Raw genomic sequence first — 17,061 nt, 5'->3', positions numbered from 1 at the left:
TTTCTGGACTTGTCTGAATTAAGGAAATACAGTGATATGAAGAAGTGAGGTGATCTCTGCTCTGTGCATTTTCTTCCCAAAGGTGGATGGATAAAGGCTGAAGAAATTACCTGTTATCTCAGGTTTTAAAATATTCTCTGCATCACAGAGTGCCTGAAGGCATTTTTTCCAGCAATCCTGCCCACATCACTGCCATGGTCTCCTGTCAAATTAATCTGTGATACTCAATGGATCTTGTATAGGAAGTTGCCAATTCCTTATTCAGAGGTCCATCTTTGCTACACAGTATGCAGTATTTTTACTAACTGGAAGAACAAGAGTCCTAAGGTTACTCCAAAGCTTTTATTGTTGCATTCAGTAGTTAGTGAAGTACCAATGGATGTAAGTAGGAAAGAAGCAGAATATTTTGATAAATTTTTCCTTCATAGTCAGAGGAGATGATTTTCAAAATGAGCTACTTACACATCTGGGTAAACATAAGGTTTATAACTTATTTCTTATTAATTTTGCAATAGTACTTCAGTCAGTTACCTCAAAAACCTTATCATATGGGAGGGCAATACGGAGTTGGGGATAGAAGGACAAAGAAAAGATACCTTACATTACACGTTCTTTATTGTTGTCACTGTCTCTGTTCTGAGAGCTCAGAGAATTCCAGAAGGGGCATTGTGGCTTGGTGACAAAATGCTGGCATTTGAACGGGCATTCTTGTTGCACTAAACAACTCATATTTTTCTTTGTGTGAACACATCCTATAGAAAAAGAAGCAAGCTGTAGAAGACGGCAGACAAGATGTTGAAAAGACTCTTCAGGAAGGGAATGATGTCCTTAATGAAGCCAAAGAACTTGCAAATGACATCAGCATAGCTGTAGAGGTGAGCGCTTTATCTTCTTTTTCTGAGAATTAGTACAACAAAAACAAATCATTTTGGAAGCAAAATATATAATTAAAGTAACACCTCATTTTTCCTTGTATTTATCAATGTAGGAGTATTTGATTTGGGAGAATTCATTTTTCAATTGCTGTATGGCAATTATAAAAATTATATAAAAATTATTAACTTTGAGATTTAAGTGATTTGTTGAAATACATAAAGAGCTACCTCATAATTTTTCATGGACTCTGCCTGCTTTTATGAATATGGTATTCTGATTGTAGTACTGACTTAATCTTTAGAATTGCAGATGTAGGAGACCCATTCATAATCTTGCTTTGACTCTAATCTAGATGTAGATTTATCTGCACAAAAACTGTGTGCATATCAAAAGGAAACTTCAGAAATAATTTGCTGCCTATGGCCACAATTTTAAGTCTAGATAGATCAGGGAGAGGAGAGGATTACACTCTGATTTTGCATAACATTTTTGAAAATTCTGCCTTAAAAAGTTTTATCAAGTGTTTGAGATCAGTGCCTTAGCTACAAAAAAAAAAAGTACCTTGAAGAATCAATGGTTCTGGGTATATTTCCAGCCTGCATTGCAACTTGGTATAAAGAACAGAAAAATGCTTTTTGGAGAAATGGGAAAGGAAACAATTTGAGACTTCTTATTAGAACAGGAATGGCAGGTCTTTATAAAGTACAGTTCTTACTAAAATGCTTTAATAAGCAAAAATAGATTGTAGTCACTCAGAAGGTCCTGAAACATTAAACATCTGTCATTGATTAGTTATTATTATGGAGCATAGGAACAATTTAGTATAACTGCACATGCAGCTACATTTAGGAAACAAAAGCAAATTAGAGTTTATGAGCTTTTAAACTGTGCAGCTCCTTAATTGTAAAATAGAAGCTTCTACTAAGCTTGAGAGAGGCATGTAGCTCTTGGAATATTGTTTATCTGCTTTCTGCTTTCCAGTCCAGCCATTCCTGTTACTCTTAGTTCCCTGAAGTTTTATTGCATGGGTAAGTTGAGAGAATAGCTCACAAGGAAAAAAACCAATTTTATATATATATATATATATATAGGGCTACAGAGTGCTTGCATTCAGCAATTTAAAGGCCTTTCTTTTGTCATTTTCAGTATGTAGAAGGTGTTGCAGATAAGATACAGCCAATGTCTGATCAGCTGAAAGATAAAATAGATGACTTATCACAAGACATTCGTGACAGGGGTCTTCCAGAAAAGGTATTGCAAGCTGAGAACCATGCGGCCCAGCTGAATGAATCATCTGCAGTTCTGGATGGGTAAGGCAAACATTCACTGGTGATGATAGAATCATAAAGCAGGTGTGCAAAATTGCTTACCAGAACCTGAGGGACATTCTTCTCCAACTTCAACATCTGGCACTGGAAGTATACAAATAACTAGTGTTCTATACAAATATACAACTATCCAGTTGGTCAGTTTGTGTGTGCATCTCTTGTAAATGGTTTCATACATCTTATGACTCTTATAGGCTGCATGAAGTGCAACCAGTGCCCTCAGATGCACTCATAACACAGTTTAACTTATCATATGCTTACTGCTATGTTGATGTGAAAAGATAGATATTCCTTTCTATATGTTTTCATACAAATTTGTTAAAAGTAAGCAGTATTTTTCTTTTTAAGATGACTGTTTTGGTAGAAGACATACCACTGTCACATTCCTAAACATAACTGAGAATTGGAATGCCCTTCCTTTATATGACCACAGCCCTTTCAGAAGAATGGTACTTTATAACTCATCATCAAAATAGTTTCCTGGAAAGAATATAAGATAAGAAGCTGGGGTTTTTTTGGTTTGGGTTGTTGGGATTTTGGGGGCATCTTTTTTTTATTGCATTTTATGCATTTAAGAAAGCAAGACATAAATAGTAAGTATAATTTTCAATAGTAATAAAAACTGAGAAATAGATTGTGGGTATTCTGCCTCTTGGATGTGTCCCCAGCATAGTTTCAGGGTTTCATTATTTTATAAAAGCACTTTTTTTTTTATTAAAAAAAGAAGTTTTTCTTTAAACATCAACATCAACAATGTACTACTTTTTTGCCACTTACATTTTTCAAATCTACACGAAGACTTAGGTATCCCAAAAACTTCTAAGCAGACCCTTAACACTTTTTATCTTGCCATCACCTGTAATTTTAAAGAAAAGGCAGAGAATTATCTCTAATAAAGTGTCTGATACTTGTAAAATTACTGGCTTCATTTACAGCGTAGTCTAGATATTCAGTCTAACGTGTTTTGAGGACTGCATAAAATAATGATAGCTGTGGTTTCCTGAGTAAAAAGGATTTGAAGGACACTCTTTCTAAAAAAGTGTGGCTTTTGTATCACATCTAACCATGGATAAAAATCCAAATACGTGGAATGTTGGAAAGGAGGAACTAAGAATTAGAGAAAAAGCAGACAAAAGAGAATATTATGCCTCCTTAATCAAATGCTGGCAAGATATATTTTGAGATAGAGCTTTTCAACTATTCTAAATACACTTTTTTATGTGTGTGTGTGTATTATGAGCTTCTGTCTTAATGAAGGTTGACAGGTTGGCCTTAAGGAGCTTAGTGTAGTGTTTAAAGTCACATTCACTGTGATATAACAGTACCATGAATACCTCTGTCTGATCCAGACATCAACCACAGTTTTTCAAAATACACAACAAAAAGTGCAGAGTCAAGGATATTAAAAATAGTGTCTTAAAGCAGAATGTTTAAAGTTTATATTTCTGATGTGGTCATAACTTCAGAGGACGAATGCCATGGTGCTATGTAGTCCTGCATCAGGATAAAGCTGCATACTTCATCCACTGACAATAAACAAGTATAGTTTACAGGCATATACAGTCTCTATCAGTCTTAGGAATTGAAAAGTGTATCTATCTCACAACTGACACTTGAATGTCAGTTTCAGATACTACTAAATTTGCTGTAAAATACCATTTCATCTTACAGGAGAAATTGAGGGAGAGCCATTTCTCTCCAATCACCCACCCTAAGAACTCAAATAGCACACTGACTGATGGTGAGGATGTTCTCCTGAGTGTTAGAACACAGAACAGTTCATTAATTTAACCTAGAAAAAAATTGTTGTTATTTTTTCTGTATAGAAGAAAGTATTAATATAGGCTTCTCCCTTATGGCTAATTGCCTGCTCCTGAGTAAAGATCATTGGTATTTGGCAAATTCAGTTTGGTTCCCTCCTAATCAAAAGGGATTTGAACCTATATTTCTAAGCCATACTTGAGCTACTTGCTAGATAGCCATTCTGGGCTGCACATTTCTCTAACAGAGCATCACAGAAACGTACAGTAGCGTAGTGAGCTCCATCTGTAGTTGAGGAAGGATATGCTTTTCCAGGAGTGATGCAGAGGCAGCTCAGTCATGCCATTTCTGCATTAACCTAGAGGGACTCTGTCTCCCTATTAACTACATGTGGAGTCCAGGGATTATACCTTCTGTCCACTTTCTTTCCCATGGCATTTTGTAGAAATCAGTATGTAATTGATGCAGAGACTGGAGCGCAGCTGTTCTAGTTCTCCAGAGAACAGGTTACTTACCAGCATGAATTTCTCTTTCTTTCCACACACACTTTCTCAATAACTATTTCATACAAACTGAAACAGGTCCAGCAGAAGTAATCCCTGTCTTGCTTATATTGCCATACACCTTGATGGCTCAAGTACTTCCCAGAAAGGCAAAAATCCAAGTTCAGATCCATATTTACCCAGTTCAAGTGGGGATTTTAGCCCATTAACAGTTTATTCAGTAAAAGCATCATAGCCATCAGTCATAATGTATATTGAAATGGTGGTCTTCAAGTGAATTCTGTAGGTGTAGTAATTCTTCCTTGAAAATGTTTGAATATATCATACAGAGAGAGTGCAAAAAAAGTTATTTCGCCAACCTGCTGACTAGAAATTCCCCTGGAAGGAGGTTAACTGAGATCTGTCCCTGCACCAGAAAATATTAACTGTTTATAATTACCTTTTAATTTAATTATAGTTATTAGAATGTAGTATTTCATGTCAATTGAACATCCCATTCAATATGAAGCATTATTGTTTATGTTTTTGTTTTGTTCATCAAAGTTAGCATTTAGGATTCGGTTTAGATGGTGAAATCTCCTTTAAAACTGGCAGTTCTGTGTTTGGCAGCCAGACCAAGAAATTAGTGGTTCAGAGATTCTACTTTAAAACATGTCTGTCATGATCCTTCATGTTCATAAAGTGCAAATTTCATTGAGTTGCCTGGCTCAACACATGGCTATGTGGCTACAAACCCACACTATGAATATGGTTACTTGTATTAGAGTGTTAAGTACAGTCCTATCTTTTCTCAGTGTCTGATCTATTTTTATCTCACAGAAATTCCTCTTTAAGCCAACATCGTTCTTTATGTCTTTCTGCACAGATAAAATGTGAATTATATTAAACACATGATGCCAGAGTTCCTGAAATCTGAAGTGGATCATTGCCCTCTAAAGAAACACCTTAGAAATACAGGCTGTTGGATTTGAAAAAGTAGAATATTATGTTATTTTGAGCTCTGATAGTGATTTAATGGTGTGTTTACTTTTTCCATCCCAACAGAATCCTTGCTGAAGCAAAAAACCTCTCTTTCAATGCCACACGTGCTTTCAATGCTTATACTAACATCAAGGATAACACAGATGAAGCTGAAAGAGTTGCCAAGGAAGCCAAGGCTCTTGCAAATGATGCTATGCAAGCGGTAAGAAAAATAAGTAAATTACTGAGTAGAAGGGTTAGATTTTATGTTTAACTGTGCTACACCTTATTTCAGATCCATGTTTCACCATCTTCTGACTTTATGTGAGAGACCTCTGCCACCATAGATTCTTTTGTTGTGATCAGAAAGCTTATGCCCTTGTGAGAGCTACATACACCTTTAGACTACATCCCCATTTGTTCCTAACTCACATTCCTTGTTTTTCTTTCCTTTTTATTCACTATTTTTCCTTCATCTGTCTTTCACCTTTTGATCTCTATCTATGGTCCAAGCCAATAGCTTTGAGTCAGGAATGTAGGCCTTTTGGTATTCAATAAAACTAGTTTAATTTGTGCAAGACGTTCATTAAAGAACTCCATATCTTAATTAACTCTTCAAACCAGTTCCATGAAAATGCTCAGAGGCACTCATCTGCCCATCAGATGAACTGCATGCACCTGGCAGAATTCTAGAGACAGAGAACTGTAGGAGGGGAGTGGGAAGTTTTATTCCCTTTGTGAACTCTGCCAGTTGTTGCAGGGAAATTCTCACTAAGAAGTACTGCATGCAAATTTTCAGAGAAAACAGAGAAAACTTTTAAAAATGGGATTATAAGGTAAAGGCAGCTCTCCAGCCTGAGTCATAATGAGGATCTCGGCTCCTCAATGTGTAGAAAATATTCTGAGCATAGCCAGAATTATCTTTTATGTCAAATATCAAAGGAGTTAATGGCTAATTTGTGGAAGGCAGTCAGAGAGCAACTGACGTGCACTTCACAGGCACGCAGAAACATGAAGAAATTACAGTATAATAGGAGATTTCCAGAACCTATATTTGATACAGAAACATAGATGAACAGAAACAACTTGTAGCCACAGCACTTGTACATGAATAAAGGTAGCTTGCAGAGAGCCACTTCTGTCAAATTGATTATAGGAATAGCAAAAGCAATCCCATGCTGTAAAGATCTGTATTTATGAGAGGGATAAAGTAATCTAGCCACTGCACAAAAATTTTAATATTTTTAGGCTCTTTACATTTTCAACATTCTTTCAAATAACACTGAGTACTATAGTTCTCTCTTGATGATAATGTTTCACCTCACACATTGGTATGTGCTAGTTCTCTGTAAATAGTTATTTGTTTCAACAGAACACTTAATTACACTGCAAAAGTAAATAAGGACCTGACCTTTTTTTTTTTAATTTCTTCTCATTAGGATCAATACATGCTTTCTTTTGCTCCTTTGATGACTCAAAGTGAGTGAGGCAGGCAACTGTTTCAGGGACTGAATAGGAAAAAAAGAGATGCATAGAGCAGTAAAGAAACAAAGCAAGTGATTACAGGATGATGACAAAAGTATATATATCAGATGGTGAACTGGGTGATTATAGCATTGACAGAAAGTGGATAAACAATTTAAAAGTGATGGAGGTCAAGATGAACAATGTGATGTAAATAGAGGCAAGTGAGTAGCAAGGAAGGAGACTTAACTATTAAGGTGATGTTTTCAGCTTGTCTGTTGCGTATATTCATTAAAGAGAGCTTGTTTTTTGTTATGAGCTGTATAAGCATAGTAGGGATCTGCTTGATGAAGAAAATTGAAGCAGCTGACGCCTTTTAAATTTAATTAACTTGATACAGAGTAGAGCTCATCAGTGGTTTACCATCAAACTGCTGCAGAGCAAGATAGATTTAGCCATTATTTGTTAAATGATCGTGTTAGAATTTCAGACCAGATTTAAAAAATACGTCAGTTGTGAACTACAGTCATCATTTTGCTATTCTATTTTCTTATTCTTATTTAAATACTGTTGAATGTTTGCTCATCCTTAATGAAGAGTTTAGCTGGTAACCAGGTAAATCAGGATCCCTCTTCCTGGAAGTCCCAAGGAACTTTCAGCTGAGCTTCAGTGCAAGAGAAAGAATTTACTGTCACTCAAGGATGTCTGGAGCACAGTGGTTCAGTCTCCCTCAGACTGATAAGTCCCTAGAAACTGTGTCCCCAGCTTTCTGAGAAGATACTCTTGGGGACACTGCATATGAGACAGAAATTATGTCTTTCCCCTCCTTGTGGAAGATGGAGCCATGTTCTCTTCTTTTTGAGAGCTGTTACGTATGCCTGTCTTCTGTAAAAGACTCTGAGCTCCAGATGCTAGAAGATCATGCAGAAAAGCACTGTAGCTCACATGCATCCCTGACCTTAGCCATTCCCATTCACCAATTATAATGTTGGGGCTGGGAAAGGAAGGTTTCCCAACAGTAACAAGCTGGTGTGTAAAGTAGAGATGGTAGAGACAGTTTTCGGTTTTAGGTTCTACCCTGTACATCACTGAAGCAAATGATTTACAAGAACCTAAGTGATATCTCAAGGTGGGTTTTTTTGTTTTGGTTTGTAATGAAAATGACCTCTTTTCCAAATTAAGCTAATGTTGCTAAAAGCAAGAGCAGAAGATGCTTAAAATCCTTGGTGATTACAGGAAGCCTGATAAATGACTGGAAAAACATGTATTAAAAATATGACAGAGAAATTCCTCCTGAGCTTTTTATGATGGATTTGTTCTCCTCTTTGAAAGCAAAATAAATTCATTACAAATTAGAAATCTCTAGCATTCAAGCAGCTTCAGCATCCCATTAGCTAAGGCAGTAAGTGACTAGAAAGGAGTCACGTTAATAGATTCTGCTTGTACGTCACAGTTCAGAATCATAGTTTTACCATATATCTTGAAAAAGTGTGATTATTCTCAGGCTTTTTAGAGAGAACTTACAGGATAGTTACTGGAACCACAGGGGACCCATTAAATGTTTGGGATCCTACTTGCTTCTTTGCTTGTGACTTTTTTTGTAGTGGTACCCCAACAGTTATGTTGGGTGTCTAGATATTCTTACATTGTAATGGCATAAAGCTGCAAGGACACCCTTGTGAGGATGTTCTGAGGTGCAAACCCTTCATAACATTTTTGGTACTTCAGAATGCCCAGCTATCTTCGGGACTGGTAAAAATGAGAGTAACCCTAACTCTTGCTAGCTGAAAACTTTATGATGTAAGGGTACTTAAAAAAAAAAATAGTTTAAGAATAAGGCAGAACTATTTTTAACTGATGTGAATTAGCACTTAGGTCTATAAAGCAACTAGTACCTGAGTAAGTTGTATGTGATCCTCAAAACTGTCCCAGTGCATTTATGCCTCAAAACCATGATTGAGACTGGAGCATTTGGATACGTAACGAGGCCTCACTCCTGTCACAAGATGCTGTGGCAATTCAAGCTGCAGAGTTTTCGTGAGGAGGGTAGAAGCCTTGAAGAAAGGCACAGGGGGAGGAAGGTACTATCTGCAAGTTATGGGCACTCTGGAAGAGGCAGAATTAGAACAAATTACATTCCCATGAAATTTCTAATTTATTTTGAAGAATAATTTTTTTTTTTACTGTGTTCCAATTTAGAAAATAATATCAGAGACTCTTGGTTGTAAATCCTACTAAATCATTAAGGGGTTCGCCATGGCCCAGGCTTGCCAGAAGCTCACGAATTCACCTCACACAAAGGCATAAAATGTTTGGGATTTTTAAATTATTGACTACTTCCTAACTTGATATCTCATGAGCCACAAGAAAAACTAGTGAAAAAAATATGTTTTCTATCAGATATCTTGATTAATCCTTACTCTCAGAATTATTTTTTTAAAAATATAAAATAAAGCTTTTAATCAGTACAAGTTTATTTATATCTGAAAGGGTTTTATGCTGAAATCTGTCTCTGACTAACTGTCAACAACTGCCTAATTATTGTTCCTGGTTTGATGAACTTTTTGGTTTTGCATTGTAAATTTGGCCTTGATTTTATTGACTGTAAACTGCGTCAACAGCCAGTCAACCATGCCTAGTCATAGAATAATAATAACAATCCTTATTTTTGAAGTCTGTGGTCCCAAAGTGATCGTACGCCTGGATTCTGTTGCTAATGGGAAAAGAAATATAGAAGTATTATCTGATTTGACAAGTGCATCTGCCACAAAATCTGACCAAACATTCTTCCTTAAAGAGCAGCATTTTGCTTAATTGGGTAGTTTTTCAAATTTTTTTCCTGGGGCTTTCTGTATTTTTCTATTACCAGTGCTACTTGTTATTATGTGGTAAAGAAAATCTAGAAGAAATTAATTTTGTTCATCTTTTGAATTTATATTCAAAATATATATTTCTGTTGATGTTGAAAGGAATTTGTATTCACAGGAATTTGTGTACAAAGGAATTTTGTGTACACTGCTCATTTCAGGTGAGCTTGGGAAAGGGCAGTCCTGTGTGCTTTAGTTCTTAAAATCACATAAAGGCATATATTTACATCCCATACAAATACAAAGAATCTTTAATAGCTATACATCCCTGTGACATGGCAACATATACCATGAGATATCCCATAACAAAGAACTTGGTTCTGAATTTTGAAAGTATCCGAAGCATTCTCTAAGATTTTTAAAAGAAAAAGAAATGGCAACTTCAATATATGGTTTTTAGGGTTTCATTGAAAAACAGCAGAGATTCAGTAGTATGTGGAATGTCACCTCTGGGCTTACTCATTATATAAATAATGAATAGCAATAATAATTGTGTCATTTAATTGACACACAGTTAATTTTTGAGTATATGTATCTGCCCTGGAAAATGAAAAGTAGCTGCTTCTTAATTACATACTAGTTGCGAGGCTATGACCCATGACTAATGTAGAATGTTATCTGGCTGTCAGGAGTATTCTCAAAGAAATGTATTCAGCATGATGTGTGACCTGAGTTCAGTCTTACAAACTGAACAGTAAGTAGTTCAGAAGCTAGAGCATTTCTTACCAACTGAAAACACTAATCTAATTTAGAAAAATCATTCCGTCTATTGATCCGTCTCTGCACAGAAGGTAGAGATGGATGTTTTTCAAAAGAAAGATCTTTAGGTAGCACAATATGATGAAGGATGGTTACTTACTAATAAAACTCTTTCAGATTAAGTGCAGCCTGACCTTCTTTTAAAATTCTATTTCTTATTTCTTTACTAACCTAGCAATTACAGATCTTTAATTTAACCACAAATGAACCTCTGTTGTCAGTGTTAGAATCATCAGATTCAGTCTGGCTTCTAAAGTTGCTTGAGCTTAAGTTAGGGAAAAATAGTATATTGTGTCGTGTTTTTTCCATAGCTGGAAGGATAAATATGTATTTAAATTGAAATATGTTTTATTTGGGTTTTTTTGGACAAAGTTTTGCTTTTGGAGTCAAATCTTTTTCTTTAACACTGTAAACATAATGTCTCTTTTTATTAAAGTCAGCAATAGTATTCCAAAGGGGATCTGGCTTCCCATTAAAAAAAATTAATTAGAGAATTATTTTTTTAGCTCTGATAGACCAATATAATGGCAACAGGATGTAATTCAGAACACACATTCATCATTTAGATGACTGTTCACTTAGATCATATTCATATTTCTTTTATGACTTCAGACTTTCCTGTATGTTTGACACTGCTTGTTTGTCTACAGACATCTGGTCCTCAAGGATCACTGAAGGATGGCGCCAGGAGCTCTCTTCAGAAAAGCTTCAGGGTCCTTAATGAAGCCAAGATGTTAGACAATGATGTTAAAGGTATGTGCAGTATATGACATTCAGACCTATTAAATAGGAAAAAAACCAGACATTGTAAGACTGCTGTGCTTTCAGTATGAAGAAGCCAGATCAGTATGAAGAAGCCAGATCAGCAGGAAAAAAGTATAATTCATTATCTGATTTGAAATTGAACAATGTGTCCATGAAAAAGATTGATAACTCTGTGGTTTATTTCGAGTTAGTGCACTGTAATCCCCTCCCTTTAGTAATTTTGATGTGTGTATATTTGGAGAAGCGGTGTCCAGTCACTCTAGCTTTTGAAGAAATCTTTCATACTAGATGCATTATAGTTTAGTCTGATTCAATTGGCTGAAGCCATAGTGGGGGTTAACATGCAATTAACCACAAGGATGGAAAAGGCATAGCACTTGAAAACCTATGTGAAAAAGCAGGTTTAGGACCTGGAAGAAATAAAGATGAGGAAAAAAGGTAGCTATGATATGATATTTTTTGCTCCTCATAGGATCTGAAAATCAAGCTGGGTTTTGGTTTTGTTTCTTGTTTTGGTTTTTCAGGTTTCTTTTTCATGCATCAGAACTAGAAAAATTGCACACAGTAAATATTCGAGGTTGAGTTTTAAACTTGTCATGGAGATGATGCCTGAATCTTCCCTGTCCTTACTTAGAAGACTCTTTGTTAGAAACTAGACATATTTTTATAATAGAGCCTGTTTTTCAGGTTTTTACATACAAAATTTTCCTTGGCCTGCTGGGAGATACATTTAGAAGAACATCCAGCATAAGGGATGAGATCCATACAGCTTTTGGCTGTTACTACACTTGCATTTAGTTTTGACTGCTCTAGGATTTCCAACTGCAGAACAAGTAAACATAATGTATCATAAGGTCATTAATTGCATTTCACTGTCATACACTGTTTGAAAGTGAAAAACATCATTATTTTCTTGTAGCAGATCTGAGAAAAAAATGTATCTGAGCTACTAGTAAATCTTGGACATATATTTAGGGTATTCTTTATTGCGACTCTCTACTGCCAGTTTCAGTACAGATTTAGGGCTGGATGAACATATTTCAGGAAATTTGTTATAGAAAATCACATAATATGAGGAGAGGCCAGTGTGCATTTTCAGTAACATGGCTAAAGCAGGAAAAATAGGGGTGCTTTCTGGAATGCAAACTGCTGCAGTTTGCCATGGCTGGTTTATAGAAAACACTAAAATTACTCTGCCACCTCTTCTCTTCCACAGCACTCCTCTGAGCAGACTGGACACCACAAAGTGGGGTCCATAGCTCCATGTGCTCCCCAGACAGGTATAATTGAGTAACCATATGTTCCACATAGTGCTGTGCCCTGTTTTCAAGGACAAAATAAAATAGTATCTGTTGTTGGAGGTATGTGAATTCCATATGTCCACAAGACCATTCAATTTAACCCTGAGACAAGATATATTACAACCTCAATAAGGCATTACTTCAGAGAATTGTGAAAATAAGTATGTTATTCTCCCATTGTACCAGTGAGAATTTAAGTTGATTACAGTTTCGTAATTCAGAAGCAAAAGTGTAAAGAGTCTAAAGATTCATGAAGCAAACCTAACACAAGCAACCAGCAGTGCTTATAATGCACATATTATATCTTTGTCTATGTTCTTGGCCCCAAACTGAAGGGTAATGAGATGGAGCTTTCTTATTGCTCTCTGATGTGTCTTAGATTTAAAGGGCTTCATAAAGACAAACATTCTGAACTTGAACAGTACATCTTTTTGCATCTAATAAAACATGGCTGTGCTCCACAGCTTGACCTCTCCACACGTGACAGTGAAGATCAGTTAACATCATGCCCAGAATACAGATGTGTAGGAATAAAATGCAACGACAGATTTCTCTTCCCCACCCTGCTTTTGCTCAGAGTGGTGATACTATTATTGTGAATAACATAGAACATATGTTATTAATATTATAAACATAATCCCTTCTGGATGTCTTGCTGTTCCCACAATACAAAGTGGGAATTCAGTGTCAAACTAATAGTAAGATATTTTTTTAGAATTCCTATAAAGCCACCCTGTTCAGAGTCTCAGCTGGAAGTGCAGGATGGCTAATGGGCCCTCTGTAAAGATTTGGTAGACAGAAGTAATCACTAGGTTAAAATTTCTCTGTCTGCACTACAGGTAGTACATTAGTTAAAGTAATGAAGACCCATAAGCCACTCAACTGATATACACTCCAAAATTCCAGCCTAGGCTGTGATAGAGGTGAGAGTGTTTTCTTCCTACGTTATGACATTCTCCTGATTTGTAGCCAATTACCTGAGTTATAAAACTGCTGTTAATCATGAAAATATCTTATATTACCACCAAAGACTGCTGAAACAGTCCTTACAAAGCAAATGTTCTGACAGAAGCTATTAAAATGGAGATTTAGTAATTTCTTTCTCAGTGGGGCTTGGAGTTAGAAAGAATAACCCTGGTGGGAGAAGCAAAATCTGTATGTAGTACTCTGGCTAAGAAGGAGTTTTGAAATTTTGACTACAATTGAGTAAATGCTGCTGCCTGCTAGCTGCATTCTCTCTGTGCCTTGAGGGATTTTTCAGTTTGCCAGGAGCAATTTTTCTTCCTTATAATTTTGAATTTAATGTTTTAAAAATATACTTGCCCCAGCGTAGATTTGAGACTATATACAGACTTTGTCAAAACTGATCAATGAAAAGTGAAAATAAGACATACAAACTCCTCATCAGCTGGAGATTGCTGTCAGGTTATTTTTTTTTGCTGAAGAATTGACAACTTGAGGGGGACTTGTCTGACAACACGTGAATATTTTTAGCTAAAGCATTTTCCAGGTGATAGGCAACGTAACAAGGTGATAGATCCCTTGTTTGTGAATTCTCCTCTGCTTTATATTTCTGCTGACCTGGCATATTGTATTCACCAAATTATTGCAGTCAGTGCTGAAAGTAGTCTTTTTAAAAAGTTAAACATCATTAGCTGCATTTCTGTAGCTGTATATCTTTCCCTTGTTTGTTCCTAATGCCAAGTCTTGCTTGGTTTAGGGGAAAAAAATCAGCTTGTGACCCATCTTCCTCTTTAATAGGTTGACACTGTGGGAAGCAAGAATGCTATTTGGAAGAAGTATTTGGACAAAGATAACAGAGATGTGTGTAATGGTCATTTCATTTGTGCTGTTTCCAGTCAATAAAAACAGCTGCATGTTTTGCTCCTTGGTAGATTTCCATCTTTATTCTGATTTTGGGGTACATGCATTTGGTAGCATAACCTTGTAATGTTTTTTTGGACAGTATCACATGGAAAAATTGCATTTGTCCATACTATCAGAAGATACCTGTTTCCACTGTGTTCTACTATGTTTCTACATATATGTTTCCACATGTGTTCCACTATGATGGGGGCTCATCGTCAGTAATTAACCAGTATCACCTTGTATGTGATCTGCAGAGACTTGTAAAAACGTGTCCCTTGTAAGAGTAGATCACTGCCTATAAACAGTAAGTAACTAAATTCTTAAGTTCATCTTAAGATGAAATATATCCGTGCAGGTATTTTTATTTTTTTTCATTTGGCTCATTTCAGTTTATTCACTCAGAGGAAAAAGGGATGATGCTTTATCCTGTAATGCTCTGTTTAATATGAAGAGGAATTGAAAATCTTTGTTCATGTTAACCAATCCAGAAAATTGAAAGGCCCATACATGCAAAGTCCTTCAGGTTCCTGCTTACTCTTAAGGGTTTAGTTTCAGCAATACATGACTAGTTTTGCTCATTTGAACAATAAACAGTGCATTTATTGTTATCCTGTGCCATCTCTGTGCAGAGCTAATCAAATGGAAATGGTATTGAGATAAATTTCACAGGATACTCCTCAACCTATGCTTTAATGTGAATTGATAGTGCAGACCTACTAACCTCTTCCAAGTCAGATAAGCCCTGTAGTTTGGAAAAAACCTTAGAAAAAGCTGCCTGTATTTTGACTAGCTTTGATGATTGACTGGAGGATCTCAGGCCTTCAAATCATAGCTCCAACATTTTTCATAAATGCTAATATTGAAAGGATGGGGGAAAGCTGATGTACAGTGGTTCAGTCTGCAATTCATACAGAAGATTAGTTCAGTGCTTAGTGAAGAGGCCATCTGGGTTACAATACGAGAAGTTACTTCAGAATAAAACCTCATCTTAATATCACTATGCAAAATGAACAATTTCCTTGAAAAGCTGACATGGGACATAGTATCTCCTCACCTCTCTTTGTGTAAGAGCCTCCCTAGGAACACTTATTTATGGCTTTATTAGTATAATTAAAAAAGAAAAAACAAAGCCACACAGTTAAAATGTATTTGAGGAATTAAAAGAAGAACCATTAAACAGGTATTTCAGGAGTTCTAGGGAAACTTCCCTCATTAAATTTCAGTTTGCTGCTATGGTTACAAAGATGAAAACAGAAGTCTGAAAACATGATTCTTCAGAAATAAAACTGGGGGATAATTAACATGTTGGATCTGGCAGAGTAAATAGGAGAAAAAGAGATAATTTAAAAGTATGCTACAAAGTTAGAGCATAAATGAATCAAACTTTTCAGAAATATTGACACACTTTATAAACACTAACATCCCACCAGAGACATCAAGAAATTATCAAGCAAACCATAATTTCAGAATTAAATGGAGGAAATTAAAACAGTTTTGTCAGTATTATTACTTAATGAGAAATGAACTCAGATAAAATCTCAGGGCATACAAGATCAGAATATCATGAGTTCATCCTGGTTTAACAATATCCTTTTACCAGTAGCCTTGTTTAGCAGTCAGAACAAAACCCATCATTTAAAAATAAAGGTGTTTTTGAGGAGAAGAGTGATCTCATAATTTGTGTGATTCTTCCCAATTTTATTCTAGTGTTAACTGTGCCTCTTACAGTTCACATAAATGTCCTGTCCCTCTGCAGGACATTTTGGAGGAGTGAGGTCATACCTCCAAGCAGTCCTGCAGTCCTGTGCATTGCTTTAATTTAAATAAAACAAACAGATTCTTTTCCTTAATGATGTGTCAAAAGGTCTAACAAAAAAAGTATAGTTCTCATTTAAATTGTATGTGCTATTTCAGTCTTGCTCTAGCCTTGGAAAATTTAAATAATTATTTCTTGTAGGCTATATAAATTTTAATTTTTCTCTTTACAAATTGCTTTTTGCACATCTAGTTTTAAGAAACCACACTTCTTTAGAATTTGTGGAATGTGAACTACAATCCCTCATTTTAATATACTACTCTGGTTTTTCTCTCACAAAAGTGTTACAGGCCTTGTGATGTTGGTGGGGTTGGAATACCAATGATACCTCTAATTACTGTCCCTTAGTAAAAAAGTGCTTTTCATTTTGGTGAGCATATGCTTATAATTCACCAGCATACCTCATCTCCTGTACATTTTCCTATCCCAGTATCTATTTGTATAAGTATCTAAAAACTGGTTGTTTATTTTCAATAACCTGTCACATATCTGAAGGTCTTAGTCATAGTTTGTATCCTGAACTCCTTTTCTACAAATTATTCTCCTCTTCTGGCTGTCAAGCTCAGTGATGTTGAATTAGTTTCTGAGTAGGATATGCTACCTTTAAGGCAGGAAATTACCAGAGGTATGTTTTGAAGAGTTTCACATTGATAGGAAGAAATTATGAAAAATGCCCCCTGCTGTAGTAGTTTAAACATTAACCAGCATTTTTTGTGCTAAACTTTTCTTCTGAATTTTGGAATAATGTCTGTTTCAATAGCCATAAAGCTTAGCTGGAAGCTCATTTCTGAG

General features: G+C 35.8%; 1 protein-coding gene across 2 annotated transcripts in view; it reads left to right on the top strand.

The window, feature by feature from the left end:
- The window catches only part of LAMA2 (laminin subunit alpha 2), a 352,955-nt gene that overhangs the window by 282,191 nt on the left and 53,703 nt on the right, over nucleotides 1–17,061 (top strand). For both annotated transcript variants that reach the window (XM_050315959.1, XM_050315958.1), the window contains exons 38-41: nucleotides 759–875; nucleotides 2,023–2,186; nucleotides 5,513–5,651; nucleotides 11,169–11,271. In XM_050315959.1, coding sequence (XP_050171916.1) covers nucleotides 759–875; nucleotides 2,023–2,186; nucleotides 5,513–5,651; nucleotides 11,169–11,271 — 523 coding nt within the window. The remainder of the gene's footprint in view (nucleotides 1–758; nucleotides 876–2,022; nucleotides 2,187–5,512; nucleotides 5,652–11,168; nucleotides 11,272–17,061) is intronic.

This window comes from Myiozetetes cayanensis, unplaced genomic scaffold (assembly GCF_022539395.1).
Source record: "Myiozetetes cayanensis isolate MyiCay16 unplaced genomic scaffold, myiCay2020 scf2-11, whole genome shotgun sequence".
In the NCBI taxonomy this organism is placed as follows: Eukaryota; Metazoa; Chordata; class Aves; order Passeriformes; family Tyrannidae; genus Myiozetetes; species Myiozetetes cayanensis.
The sequence above is the reverse complement of the archived record's forward strand: the minus strand, read 5'-3'. Positions and strand labels throughout refer to the sequence as shown.